The 15,507-nt window shown below is 41.6% G+C and overlaps 1 protein-coding gene across 2 annotated transcripts in view; it reads right to left on the bottom strand.

Moving 5' to 3' along the window:
- The window catches only part of LOC139388803 (microtubule-associated serine/threonine-protein kinase 3-like), a 149,142-nt gene that overhangs the window by 98,113 nt on the left and 35,522 nt on the right, over window positions 1-15,507 (bottom strand). For both annotated transcript variants that reach the window (XM_071135734.1, XM_071135732.1), the window contains exon 3: window positions 10,678-10,802. In XM_071135734.1, coding sequence (XP_070991835.1) covers window positions 10,678-10,802 — 125 coding nt within the window. The remainder of the gene's footprint in view (window positions 1-10,677; window positions 10,803-15,507) is intronic.

Raw genomic sequence — 15,507 nt, forward strand, 5'->3', positions numbered from 1 at the left:
AGCGCTGATTATTACCGTGCTGCTATCAAGAACAACTCCACTGCTTCAGTCAACTCCTCTACAACCAGTTGTAAGCAGCACATTCTGTAAGTGCATATCCACTGTCAATTTCCGGTGATTTCATGCATTTCCGTCATCTCTTTCCTGGCGGTCTCCGTCATAAGTTACATAAACTCCTAGGTACTCAGCAAGTAACCGACCGAGCCTCTTCTCCAATGCTATACCTCGCCGTCGTCGCAACACCACAGTCGCCCCGCTCTGAATTATTAGCATTTAGATCAATAGGTTGGTTTACGATTGCCATCATGCCAATTCCATCCGGCAATTTCACAGTCAGTTTCAGTCCTGTGTTTTTTGTTTTTGCTTCTCCACCTCTCTTCTCTCTCTCCCCCCCCCTTCCTCATTTCCATTTGCTGTGACTCTACTCTGTGAATATTAAGTAGCACCCCATACATTCTCCCAGTCTCCAACCAAGCAGAAATGATTTCTGTTATTGAGCATGGATGAGTGACGGCTAGTTGGCTACCTATGGCTGAGGAGAGAGAGAAAAAAAATTGTGTGAAAGGTCAGACAGGTGACTGCCATGTAAACTTTCCCCTTCTCTGACCGTCTGTTGAACAGAGCAGTGTTTCACTGAAGCTGGACGGCCAGTAATTTGTGCTATCGCTGATGAGGAACAGAGAATAGAAAATGGCAGCCGGCACTGGAGTGATCAGACCTGTTTTTGTTTCTTTCTTAAACCGTTCAAACCTTCACAGAAGGTGGATTCAAATGCAATTGTCTGGAAATTACTTAATTGACAAAAACGCAAAAGCAGAAGCAACAACTAACTTCCCGGCTATTCAGAGGACCCATATAATAAATCAGCCAGAGTATAGCCCTATGGGGGGAAGTGAGCATGGCGGGCATTGTGTGAGGATGCCACTACCACTGGCTCTGGGAGAAAGGGGCCCATGGCCACAGGCTTACTTCAATAGGAAGTCCTTGGGAGTTTCTGTATCTCATTTCCTCCTGGCAGGTGGGCAGCTAAGCCCATTTCCTCAAGTGGCGAGGAGGAAAGAACGTAGAAAAGTGGAGGGGGGAGAGGAGAGGGGTTTTGGTGGGAGTACGCCCTTAGAGCCAGCAGTGAGAACTGATTGAGGGACCCAAGGCCTGTGTTACCCTTCTGCCCTTCCTGGGTTTATCGCAGTGAGAGGAGGCCTGCAGATCTAAGCTAAGGCAGGAGGAGGGCCATGGCTTGTGGAGATAGAGAGAGGAGTATAGCGAGAGTGGGAGAAAGAGACCCTAATACAGATCATTTACAGTGAAAGCTTAGCCGGACATTATATCTGTGTATACATCCAGTCCTTTGGAGTCAATTCCTCAGTGGGAAAGAAAAGCAGACTTTATGACCTTAAAGAACCAATCCCTCACAATGGAACCAATCCCTCACCAATCCCTCCAATAACACCTGGGGGACCCTCTGGATCCTTTACTTCCTGACGGGTGGTAAGTGTAGGCAACACCACATCTGCCACATTGATGCTCAACACCAGGAACCCTCAGGGGTGTGTGCTTAGTCCCCTCCTGTACTCCCTGTTCACTCATGACTGCTTGGCCAAGCATGACTCCAACACCATTATTAAGCTTGCGACCACACAACAGCGGTCGACCTGATCACCAACAACAATGAGACAGCTTATAAGGAGGTCAGAAACCTGGAAGTGTGGTGCCAGGACAACAACCTCTCCCTCAACATGATCAAGACAAAAGGAGAAAAAAAACCCCACACAACTCAGTTTATTCATGCATAGTCACTTTACCCCTACCTACATGTACATGTACCTCAACTAACCTATACCCCCGCACATTGACCTCTATTTTATTGTTGCTCTTATTTTTTACTTTAGTTAATTTAGTAAATACATCTCTTATTTTTCTTCAAACTGCATTGTTGGTTAAGGGCTTGTAAGTAAGCATTTCACGGTAAGGTCTATATACCTGTTGTATTCGGTGCATGTAACAAATACAATTAGATTGGATTTGAATATGAAAGACGCAAGAAAGTGAAACGCTATTTGCATTCATCTACAGTAGAGGTTGCTTTGCAGGTGCGTCTGAGATGTTCAAAAAATAATTGTTAAGATGAAATAAAACTCCCACACTGTGCTTGGAAAGTATTGTTTGTTTATTGTGATTGCATTTCTGCCTTTTTTTTCTTTTTAAAAACAATACAAAACATACACATACAAACGACAACATCACACAAACATCAACCCTGCCCAGACCCACATGCTCACACCCCCATCTCCAGCATCAGCTCCTGTTCCCTCTGCTACTGCAAGGCAATCGGTCCCGGAGCGCCAAGTCTAGGTCCAAGAAGCTTCTGAACAGCTTCTACCCCCAAGGCATAAGACTCCTGAACAGCTAATCAAATGGCTACCCAGACTATTTTCACCCACCTATGCTGCTGCTACTCTCTTATCTATGCATAAGCTACTTTAATAACACTACTTACATGTACATAATTACCTCAACTACCTCAAGTCTGGTGCCCCCACACATTGACTCAGAACCGGTACCCCTTATACAGTGGAGAGAACAAGTATTTGATACACTGCCGATTTTGCAGGTTTTCCTACTTACAAAGCATGTAAGAGGTCTGTCATTTTTATCATAGGTACACTTCAACTGTGAGAGACGGAATCTAAAACAAATATCCAGAAAATCCCATTGTATGATTTTTAAGTAATTAATTTGCATTTTATTGCATGACATAAGTATTTGATATATCAGAATAGCTTAATAGAATAACTTAATATTTGGTACAGAAACCTTTGTTTGCAATTACAGAGAAATCATACGTTTCCTGTAGTTCTTGACCAGGTTTGCACACACTGCAGCAGGGATTTTGGCCCACTCCTCCATACAGACCTTCTCCAGATCCTTCAGGTTTCGGGGCTGTCGTGGGGCAATACGGACTTTCAGCTCCCTCCAAAGATTATCTATTGGGTTCAGGTCTGGAGACTGGCTAGGCCACTCCAGGACCTTGAGATGCTTCTTAGTTGCTCTGGCTGTGTGTTTCAGGTCGTTGTCATGCTGGAAGACCCAGCCACGACCCATCTTCAATGCGATTACTGAGGGCAGGAGGTTGTTGGCCAAGATCTCGCGATACATGGCCCCATCCATCCTCCCCTCAATACGGTGCTGCCGTCTTGTCCCCTTTGCAGAAAAGCCTCCCCAAAGAATGCTTCCACCTCCATGCTTCACGGTTGGGATGGTGTTCTTGGGATTGAACTCATCCTTCTTCCTCCGAACACGGCGAGTGGAGTTTAGACCAAAAAGCTCTATTTTTGTCTCATCAGACCACATGACCTTCTCCCATTCCTCCTCTGGATCATCCAGATGGTCACTGGCAAACTTCAGACGGGCCTGGACATGCGCTGGCTTGAGCAGGGGGACTTTGCGTGCGCTGCAGGATTTTAATCCATGACGGCGTAGTGTGTTACTAATGGTTTTCTTTGAGACTGTGGTCCCAGCTCTCTTCAGGTCATTGACCAGGTCCTGCTGTGTAGTTCTGGGCTGATCCCTCACCTTCCTCATGATCATTGATGCCCCACGAGGTGAGATCTTGCATAGAGCCCCAGCCCGAGGGTGATTGACCGTCATCTTGAACTTCTTCCATTTTCTAATAATTGCGCCAACAGTTGTTGCCTTCTCACCAAGCTGTTTGCCTATTGTCCTGTAGCGCATCCCAGCCTTGTTGCAGGTCTACAATTTTATCCCTGATGTCCTTACACAGCTCTCTGGTCTTGGCCATTGTGGAGAGGTTGGAGTCTGTTTGATTGAGTGTGTGGACAGGTGTCTTTTATACAGGTAACGAGTTCAAACAGGTGCAGTTAATATAGGTAATGAGTGGAGAACAGGAGGGCTTCTTAAAGAAAAACTAACAGGTCTGTGAGAGCCGGAATTCTTACTGGTTGGTAGGTGATCAAATACTTATGTCATGCAATAAAATGCAAATTAATATAAATCATATAATGGGATTTTCTGGATTTTTGTTTTAGATTCCGTCTCTCACAGTTGAAGTGTACCTATGATAAAAAGTACAGACCTCTACATGCTTTGTAGGTAGGAAAACCTGCAAAATCGGCAGTGTATCAAATACTTGTTCTCCCCACTGTATATAGCCCCACTATTGTTATTTACTGCTGCTCTTAATTATTATTTTATTTTTTTATCTATCATTTTTTTTGGGGGGGGGTATTTTCTTAAAACTGCATAGTTGGTTAAGGACCTGTAAGTAATAATTTCACTGTTCACCTGTTGTATTCAGCGCATGTGCCAAATAAAATTTGATTTGATTCTCTGCCACATGGCCTCAAACAGCACCATTTTGTCCATCGCCAATGCACTTTCAACATTTAGATAATAAACCATTTGACCTTGCTATCGTGTTAACGGCGGACGATTGGTTGATTTCCAGTTTTTAAAGTATACTTCTTTTTTTTTGACGATTGACAAAAAAAAGTATTGTCCAACCCATTGGGTTTCTGAGTTTTATTTGCCCATATAAAGTCTTAGGGCCGAGTATACTTTTTTAAAGAATGTCTTCGTGGGTTAATTGGTATTACAGAGAATAAGTATAACAACTTTAGCAGCCATGCCATTCTGAAGAGGTTAATTATACCTGTTGGATTTATGGCAATATTGTTCCATTTAATTAGTTCTGCTTTCATACTGTTGAGTAATCGGATAGTTATCTTTACATATTCGTTTTTTTGTTGTCACTTAAGCATCCTAAGTATGATATTTTTTGTTGTACACTTAAAAGGATTGCTGTAGGTCATGAGTTATTTTTCTTGTTACTGAGATTTTAGACTTCTGAAGAAGAAAAAAAAAATCTATATTGGTCAGGTATATCAGGAGATCAGCAAATAATGACACGAGTTACATTTGGGTACTGACTAATTCTTTCTGCAAGCGGTTCAATTGCCAATGCAAATAGGAGGGGGGAGAGAAGACATTCCAAACTTGTGCCCCTTTCTTTAGGAAATGTATATAATATTTGTATAAAAAGTATTAATTCCTGTTTTCGTGCTGCTGTTTTAATTTGGATTTATATTGATTTTTTAATTAAGCTTTTAAAATTGTCATTATTCTTGTTGTTGTTTCTAACAAACACATCTGTATTTTTATATTTTACGATTATAACTGGTTTGGCGTGTATTCGTTTTGTGAGGGCTGTGAAATGTTTACCAGGTTTATTTCGGCATCTATTTTGCATTTCAGCCTTTTGACCTTCATTAGAGTATTGAAAGGCCAAGGCGTAAGCTTAATACACACGTGTCTTCTAATTTTAACAATGTGGTACACAAACATATTCACACAAAGCACCTCAAGCTTGAAATAAATCATAGACAACCTTCTTGTTCTGTATTACGCTTTCTGGCTAAAAGTACATTGGTTGGTGTCAGAAGTTGAAACCAGGAGGCCTATGTTATGTTCTTTGATAAATGCATTCAACATATGAAACAGACTGTCAGTTTGAGTCCGCCAGGGAATCCTCCAGGAGTCACCTACAGACTGTGATACCAGTCTTTTCATTTCATATTCTTTCACAAAAAGGGAAACAATGTCACATTGCGGCTTAATATTATATTACAATCCCTAAACAGAGAAACGTCATACCCTGCAGTTTGACAGGAATCTGATATCGCAAACTGCAGCCACTTCATCAAGACTGACAGTTTTTCATTTACACCGCGCCCTCTGTGCATGTGTGTACACACAGTGACATGTCACATGACAGTAATGTATCTAAGATTACTGGATATGTGAGATCATTGGCTTGATACGACCTTGGAAGGTGATCTTGAGAATAGGACTAAAAGGACAGGGGAGGATATGTGTATACAAGCATTAAAAAAAAAACACACACACAGGTAGCTGCACTCGACGTGAATATGAACATGGTTCATAGTGCTTACTTTTACTGTAGAAAAGAAAGGAACTATAAAACGCTAGTACTGTGTTCCTTCACATTGGCATTATTCCTCGCTGTCTGGTTAAAAGTAAGTACAGTTGGTGTCAGAAGTGGGAACCGGTATAATAGAAAGCATGTACACAAACACTAAACAAAGCACACCTTGGACTCTCCTGTCGTCCAATCTGTCTAACCTCAGCACGGACATCACCTCTGCAGACCCAATGCAGCTGAAACGAGAGAAACGCTATCTCCAAAGGACATCAGTGACCACAATAAAGAAGGGGAATTGGAGTCCACAAAGCCACAACATCAGGATTATGACAATCTTACAAATCAGGCCAGGACAAACGTATTGATTTACTGTCAAACCTAATCATAGTCAAAAGAGATGTGCCATGCGAAAAGGGAAAGAGACCCACACACCCGGGGGGCATGACAGAAAAGCGTGAAGGACGAGAAAAGAGAGAAAGCAATAACAGCCGACCTGCAAGGCAGGGAGCATGGCATGGTTGATAGAGGGAGATAAGTCGTTGCACTGGCACTGGGGGGGATGGAAGGTGATGAGGATGGGCCAGACTTTGAGAGTAGTGGGCCAAAATTCTAGTGTGGCTTTAAGAACATGACGACTTAGGCTGCATTTCAACAGGCAGCCCAATTCCGATATTATTTTTCACTGATTGGTCTTTTGACCAATTAGATCTGCGCTGTAAAATATCTGATGTAAAAAGAGCTGATGGGATTGGTCAAAATACCAATTAGTGGAAAGAATATCAGAACTGGACTGCCTGTCTAAACACAGCCTTTCAGTCTGACGTCCCCAGACAACAATCGAGAAGGAATATAACCTATTGAAAGCCAATACCACGCACCACTGATTATTCAACTAGTGAATAACAAGGAACCACTGTGGATAGAATGCATAAAAATGATTGCGTTAATTGCCATATTTCACGGTAAACTCTGGAATATTTTACAGAATTGATGCAAAATCCAGCTCTTGGTAGGAAATCTGCCTTGTAATGAATAACAGCCAGAACCCACTGGGAAACAGATGTTTGAATTCAAAACGTAGAGGATAGCTTGAGGATTTGCCTTCTAACATTATTGCTGTACAATAACAATACTGAGTAGGGAAAATGTATGTTAATTATTCAGCACAAGTCATCATCATTATCACACATTCCAATAATCTCCCAAACTGAATCAAAACAGACCAAATCAACCTCCTCCTAAAACACGAATAAATTATGCTTTTGACGTCTCTCAATCTGCTCACATTACATTGTCTCATACACCAAAATGCTGCCAGACACCTTGCTCAACTTCTCAAATGAGAACTTAGCACTTCAAACTCCGATGACCCTTTCGAGAAGTATTTGTGTGTGTTCTAATGATTCTGATAATTTATATTCTCCTCTGAAATATTCATATTTCAGCACGAGATTCATGGGCCAAAGCACATTATAAAGATAGACATTATATACATCATATATGGCTCAGAGATGGGCTGCCCTAACAGGATCTGCCAATAGAACGGAATATGATTATGAGAAGGATGTTGTGTTTTCACATATAAAAATTGTGCAACAAAATAGTCCCTGGGGCCAGACAGTCCGATGCTGCAGTGACATTTTAATTTGATGGAACAAAGCCATCTCAACTTTAGCAAGACAACCGCGGGTCACATGGTGTCAGCAATTGTGATAGCTAACGGATACATCCTGCTGTCACAGGGACACACATGATTCAGGTTCATTCTGGAGGGAACGATGGCATAAACTCATCCAAATGAATTGAGAGGAATTACCTAGTGTGTTCAGTCAGTGCAGAACAATCTGTATCAGTTACTTTTCGTACCAGATGGGTGAGTTTGGGTGAAATCCTAGCTGTCATTCAAGTCCCCAAAACTCAAGATGCCTTCCATTTGGGAACGCACATTCTAATCTACCTCTACTGATCCAGTTAACTCCTTGAGCACACATTTTATATCCCCAAAAGGAACCTGGTTAATAAAATGTCCTACTTTTCCAATTTTGTGATCTGGAATTCTGTAGCAATGATCCACAATCATCTGCCCCCCCCCCCCCCGTCCCTGGCAACAAACCAAACCATTCAGAGCCTAGCAACCGTTATGTTTGTCTCTCTCAATATACTGTTTTCCCAATGTCAAATATGTACCACAACTTTATAAATGGTGTTCCCCTGAAAATGTTAAAATACACCACTATCTGCTCCAAAATATGCTATTAGGATGTGGTCATGCGTCAGCGAGTCAACGTATGTCCACGCCTGGCTGTCCGTAAAGCGGTGGCGAGCAGCATTGAATTTCTTCAGGGAGGCTAGATAGACATGGAGGCATTTCCAATAGACCGAAAAAGGATCAACGTTACCATCCGTCGTGTCGTGGACTGATACCAAGCTACACACAAATCAGACAACACACACAAATACTCTCACACAAACATATAAAGATGCCACACGTAAACATGCGCATACACACACACACACACACATATATACTCTCACATGCCTGCACAAACTCACAGAAAATGTGCAACCCATGAGAGTCAATAGATGAAAATGCGGCGCCTCTCTCGGCCCAGTGTAATGACTGTTTGTGCCTTATTGACCCTGGTCTCTGCAACAATTAATTTCAATCAGCCCTCGCTATATGGGGTCTGTTTACAGGGTCTGAGGAGAATCTAATAAGATGTGGCAGCCTCCAGAGAGGCTCTCCACCCACATCTTCACACTCACCTTAGGGGATGAGGGCCTGGCCTTATGGGGACTTTCTGAAGACCAGAAGCTATGGGGGCCTGACAACACAGGGTTCAGACTTTCTGGAACTAGACTTTATATATATTTTTTGATTTAACCTTTATTTACCTAGGCAAGTCAGTTAAGAACAAATTCTTATTTACAATGACAGCCTACCCCGGCCAAACCCAAACCCGGATGACGCTGGGGAAATAGTTTGCCGCCCTATGGGAATCCCAATTACGGCCGGTTGTGATACAGCCTGGAATCTAACCAGGGTCTGTACTGATGCTACTAGCAGAGATGCAGTGCCTTAGACCACTGCGCCACTCGGCAGCCCCTGATAATATGGGATTTAGTCTTTTCTGGGGAACTGATAATATGGGGATCTGACACTATGGGAACCTGATGGACACCTGATGGACTGATGACTAAGCCGTTGGGTCACCAGTAACCAGGATTGGGAAACTATATTATGAGGGCCAAACATTCCGATCTGAAATGGAGACCTCACTCTGATCTTATGGATTCAATGTCTTTGGGTAAAGTCCTGTTGAACTTTTACTCAATATCATAATTTTTGTCATTGATTATTGGAGATGGCACATGCCTTACCTTGCCCCAGACACAAAGGTTGTTAGTATGTCCGTGTGTCAAATACTTTATCTGATCATATGTTGACATAAACAGCAGTGGGAAGAAAGGTCATTCCTAAAGATAAGAGGTATCCTGTGAGTATGATCATGAATATAAATACAAATATAGGAAAGTGTGAAAAGCTCAAATAGTGTATGAATACTCTTTCAATTCATATACATTGAGAATACTATATTCGTTTTTTCCCCCACAATACATTGTAGATTGAAGAAGCACATTGATTCTGATTCACAAATACTAAATGTGTCCACAGTAAGACAATGTGGATCAAACTCAAAACAGCACAGTGGCTCCCTCCAGTGTAGAGAAATATTCAGCACGTTTAACATCGTCTCCGCTGTCTGTAATGCAGCACGGTAAATTGTTTCGCTTACAGAAACATCCACACAGATTAGATAGGATTCGCTCAATCAAGCCTTCTCTGAATCTCCACGTCTAGATAACAGCAAATCTGATTACATGATTTGGGATTTGTAAAAAAAAAAAAACTTTATACAAACACAATGACTGAAAACTGTTTTCCAAATGTCTGGTTTTCTCCCTTGTTTAAGCACCTTGACTGGAAAGCAAGGTAGAGACAGTACACACCTTCTCATTTGTCCAGGTAAATAAACACAAAAAGATAAAACCTCTGGACTGGAATGAGATCTCATAGATGGACATAATTGGCTTAGCTTCAACTTTCAATTACGTTTCACTCGTTTGAAATGGGATGGGACGATATAATTTCCCCATCAAAAGGAAATCTGGGCTTGCTATCGCTTTTGTTATCTGAAAGAATACAGGAGAGATGGGTGATGTCTGACTTAAAGGCTCTTTGATGCTCAAGGTCAAAGTGAGACTAGACTAGAGACAAGGTGACTGGCATTTCAGACTGAGGGATTAGACTATATCTGCTCCAATCAAGATCTCAGATTGATCTCCATCACAGAATCATCTTATTTTTCTGAAATCATCATAGATTGCGTACTGTTTGTTTATAATCAAGGATATGAACATTACGGCTCTGACGAAATATGAATCACTACTACTTTCAGATAAAGGTCAAATAAATGTTGTTTACCATTTTTACTGATTGATGTTTCTTTGCTGTGTATTCACTGTACTGTCATGAGGAGTGTCTTGCTATGCAAAAAAATATGGCTTAAAATATGGCAATAATAAATAGAAATGTCTGATTAATACGCCAATCAAATATCTGATTAACAATATCCTGTCCTCAACATCAAAGCAGGGGGGTACAAATAATGTTGTAGTGGAATCATGGGAGATAATTAACAGGATGTACATCTCACCAGACTAGAGGTGAGAGAGGGGGCTGACTTCCCCAAGGTGGTGGAGCGCATCCGCACCAGGTTGGAGTTCTCCGAGGGGGTCTGCCATGCCTGGTGGGGGGACACATAGGGCAGCAGGTACTTTCCTATAGGACAAGACACAATGGTAGTTACATTATAGAGAGCAGATAATTTCCTGTACAAGACAGACAACAGTAGTTAAACTACAGACAGGCGTATAGGAGCAGGTACAGTAATATACAGTGGGGCAAAAAGTATTTAGTCAGCCACCTATTGTGCAAGTTCTCCCACTTAAAAAGATGAGAGGCCTGCAATTTTCATCATAGGTACAGTTCAACTATGACAGACAAAATGAGAAAAAAAATACAGAAAATCACATTGTAGGATTTTTAATGAATTTATTTGCAAATTATGGTGGAAAATAAGTATTTGGTCACCTACAAACAAGCAAGATTTCTGTCTCTCACAGACCTGTAACTTCTTCTTTAAGAGGCTCCTCTGTCCTCCACTTGTTACCTGTATTAATGGCACCTGTCCACAACCTCAAACAGTCACACTCCAAACTCCACTATGGCAAAGACCAAAGAGCTGTCAAAGGACACCAGAAACAAAATTGTAGACCTGCACCAGGCTGGGAAGACTGAATCTGCAATAGGTAAGCAGCTTGGTTTGAAGAAATCAACTGTGGGAGCAATTATTAGGAAATGGAAGACATACAAGACCACTGATAATCTCCCTCGATCTGGGGCTCCAAGCAAGATCTCACCCCGTAGGGTCAAAAGATCACAAGTACGGTGAGCAAAAATCCCAGAACCACACGGGGGGACCTAGTGAATGACCTGCAAAGAGCTGGGACCAAAGTAACAAAGCCTACCATCAGTAACACACTACGCCGCCAGGGACTCAAATCCTGCAGTGCCAGACGTGTCCCCCTGCTTAAGCCAGTACATGTCCAGGCCCATCTGAAGTTTGCTAGAGAGCATTTGGATGATCCAGAAGAAGATTGGGAGAATGTCATATGGTCAGATGAAACCAAAATATAACTTTTTGGTAAAAACTAAACTCGTCGTGTTTGGAGGACAAAGAATGCTGAGTTGCATCCAAAGAACACCATACCTACTGTGAAGCATGGGGGTGGAAACATCATGCTAGGGGCTGTTTTTCTGCAAAGGGACCAGTATGACTGATCCGTGTAAAGGAAAGAATGAATGGGGCCATGTATCGTGAGATTTTGAGTGAAAACCTCCTTCCATCAGCAAGGGCATTGAAGATGAAACGTGGCTGGGTCTTTCAGCATGGCAATGATCCCAAACAGGGCAACGAAGGAGTGGCTTCGTAAGAAGCATTTCAAGGTCCTGGAGTGGCCAAGCCAGTCTCCAGATCTCAACCCCATAGAAAATCTTTGGAGGGAGTTGAAAGTCCGTGTTGCCCAGCAACAGCCCCAAAACATCACTGCTCTAGAGGAGATCTGCATGGAGGAATGGGCCAAAATACCAGCAACAGTGTGTGAAAACATTGTGAAGACTTACAGAAAACATTTGACCTCTGTCATTGCCAACAAAGGGTATATAACAAAGTATTGAGATAAACTTTTGTTATTGACCAAATACTTATTTTCCACCATAATTTGCAAATAAATTCATTAAAAATCCTACAATGTGATTTTCTGGATTTTTCCCCCTACTTTTGTCTGTCATACTTGAAGTGTATCTATGATGAAAATTACAGGCCTCTCTCATTTTTTTAAGTAGGAGAATTGCACAATTGGTGGCTGACTAAATACTTTTTTGCCCCACTGTATGTATATTATGAGAAAAGTACAAATTAAAAGAGAAAAAGAAAGCTGTTGATATTGTGCTTTATCTTTATTTTAAATATTGACTGATTAATTGACTGATTTTATTTTGGGTGTTAAAAAGACCAGGGATACATTCACGCAGTGAGGATACCATTGCCTACTCACACCATTTGCACAGATAAATGGATATCAATGCAAACTCATACCATAACAAATGACATTGAGTGCTTCACAGAAATGAACTAATCCTGTCCTCCTCCTCTCCTTAGAGAAACAGAGCTGAAGGGGCTCACAAGAGGCAGCAGTGAAAGTTAATACACTTATAAGACCAGAGACGCAACAGCATGTTGATGAGACGTTTCCTACGTTGAATCCTAAGATTAACAAGCTCTTAACAAATACATATTTTTCAGGGCAAATATTTCCCCAAGAGTTGTCTCCCAGTAAAATGGTCATTGTCATTCGGATTGGGTGCGTGCAGCATTTGGGAGCGTGCAGCATTTACGGTGATATGGCCTCCGCAAGAGTCAGGGCATTCATACTTCCTGCGCGTCGCCAAGCAGCGCAGAGCTGTTGTGAAGGAAGTTGTCAAGGAAGTCAGTTTGTGTTTATACAGGACCTCCCGCCCCCACATACCGTCAACCAATCATATAAAGTGCTAAGCTATAGGGAGCTATCTGCATTGTTACAACATTTGAAAGGAGCACGGCGATGCGGTACAGAGCTCAATTCGGTCTCTGCGTACCTCCGGCGCCACCGACCACATTTTTGGATTAAGCATGAATTGGCTCTAACAGTCTCTAGATGGCAGTAGGTCCACAGGTGCTAAGATTTACAATCAACATTCAACCACATTTTGTTCAGTTATGAAATCAGCTATGCAGTTTAGAGCCCCTCTAGGTTTTAATATCCATAAAACCTAGAGGTCAAACAGGGAAATGGTTCCAATAGTTTTTCCACCATTCATTTTTCCCCATAGGGAATTTTAGATTTATAAAATAAGGGCTGGGTTTCGTGTGGGATTACACTGGTGTGACGTTTTAATAACCATGTAAATCTCTCTCGGACAAGGTGACTTGATCAATATAGTCGGCTATATTTACTTTCGAAAATGCTAATTAGCATCAAAGTAAGAATACAAATCCCAGCAAGCTGCTGCACGTCATCGCTAGCTGACACCTTTGCAAACAGTTTTAAATTGTCTTGTGCAAACTTGCACAAGACAGTTCACAGAAATGTTATTTAAAGAAATGTTGCCAATGGGTATTGACTCAATGTGGTACTCTATAGAGCCCAAATAATGTGTGTGTGTGCGTGCAGTCTGGATTATCATGTCACATTGTGGCATTGAGGCTCCTAGCAGTCATTTAATATATATATATATTTTTTTTTATTCTCCCTAAAATCGTGTGTCACCCTCTTCTCATCATCCCTCTTATCCCCTCTAGACTTTCATGTGTGTGTATATATTTCCATTTCCTGTTGAAGGAAGCACGGCAAGTCAACAGTCAATATGAGAGAATTAACTGCCTTGGTGGAGACGATGAGTGAAAAGGAGGAGCGGAGGAAGAGAGACATTCCTCTCACCTCGATATGACCTAATGTGTTTAGTAGCAGAACTCTGGTCCTGAGGGGCTGCAGTGTCAGCTGGTTTTGGTCCTTGATCTTTCCTTTTGATCAGAGACTGATTGAGACCTTGGTACTATGGTGTGTGGACTCTGGTAAACCAATAACAGCTGATTAATCAAATGCCAGGGGGCAAGAATGTCAGCATGTCGCTCTGAATGGGAGTGTTGGATGACTGGTATGATGTAGTTGTTGAGCGGCTTCACTGCAAGTGTATCGTATGTTTCAGATATTCAATTTTAAACAATGAAATAAGAACGTCAGCATGTGTTGCCTTCAAGGGACTGGAGTTCGATGAGACCTTGTGATTTGTAATGTACAGTGCCTTCTGAATGTATTCACACCCCTTGACTTTTTCCACATTTTGTTGTGTTACAGCCTGAATTTAAAATGGATTGAGATTTTTTTGTCCCTGGCCTGCACACAATACCCCATAATGTGGAATTATGTTTTCTAAAGTTTTAGAAATTAATTGCAAATGAAAAGCTGAAATGTTTTGAGTCGATAGGTATTCACAACCCCTTTGTTATGGCAAGCTTTTTGTCACAAATTGCATCGACTCATTTGGTTGCAATAATAGTGTTTAACGTGATTTTTTTAATATGATTACCTCATCTCTGTACACCACACATACAGATAATTGTAAGGTCCCTCAGCAGAGCAGTGCATTTCTAACACAGATCCAACCACAAAGACCAGGGAGGTTTTCCAATGCCTCACAAGGAAGGGCACCTATTGGTAGATGGGTAAAAAAGTATATATATATATATATTTTTTTTTCTTTTTTGAATATCCCTTTGAGCACGGTGAAGTTATTACACTGAACTAAAATATAAAACGCAACATGTAAAGTGTTGGTCCCATGTTTTATGAGCTGAAATAAAAGATCCCAGAAATGGTCCATACACACGTAAAAATGTATTTCTCTCAAATGTTGAGTTCAAATTTGTTTACATCCCTATTAGTGAGCATTTCTCTTTTGCCAAGATAATCCATCCACCTGACAGGTGTGGCTTATCAAGAAGCTAATCAACATGATGTTTACACAGGTGCACCTTATGCTGGGGACAATAAAAGGCCACTCTAAGATGTGCAGTTTTGTCACAACACGTTGTGAACAGAGTGCCCCATGGTGGCACTTGGGTTATAGTATGGGCATGCATAAAATACAGACAATGAACACAATTGCCTTTTATCAATGGCAATTTGAATGCACAGAGACACCGTGATGAGATCCTGAGGCCCATTGTCGTATCATTCATCCACCACCATCAGCTCATGTTTCAGCATGATAATACAAAGCCCCATATCGCAAGGACCTGTACACAATTCCAGGAAGCTGAAAATGTCCCAGTTCTTCCATGGCCTGCATACTCACTAGATGTGTACGATGAATGGCACGACAA

The sequence above is a fragment of the Oncorhynchus clarkii genome, chromosome 29, assembly GCF_045791955.1.
Source record: "Oncorhynchus clarkii lewisi isolate Uvic-CL-2024 chromosome 29, UVic_Ocla_1.0, whole genome shotgun sequence".
Taxonomy (NCBI): Eukaryota; Metazoa; Chordata; class Actinopteri; order Salmoniformes; family Salmonidae; genus Oncorhynchus; species Oncorhynchus clarkii.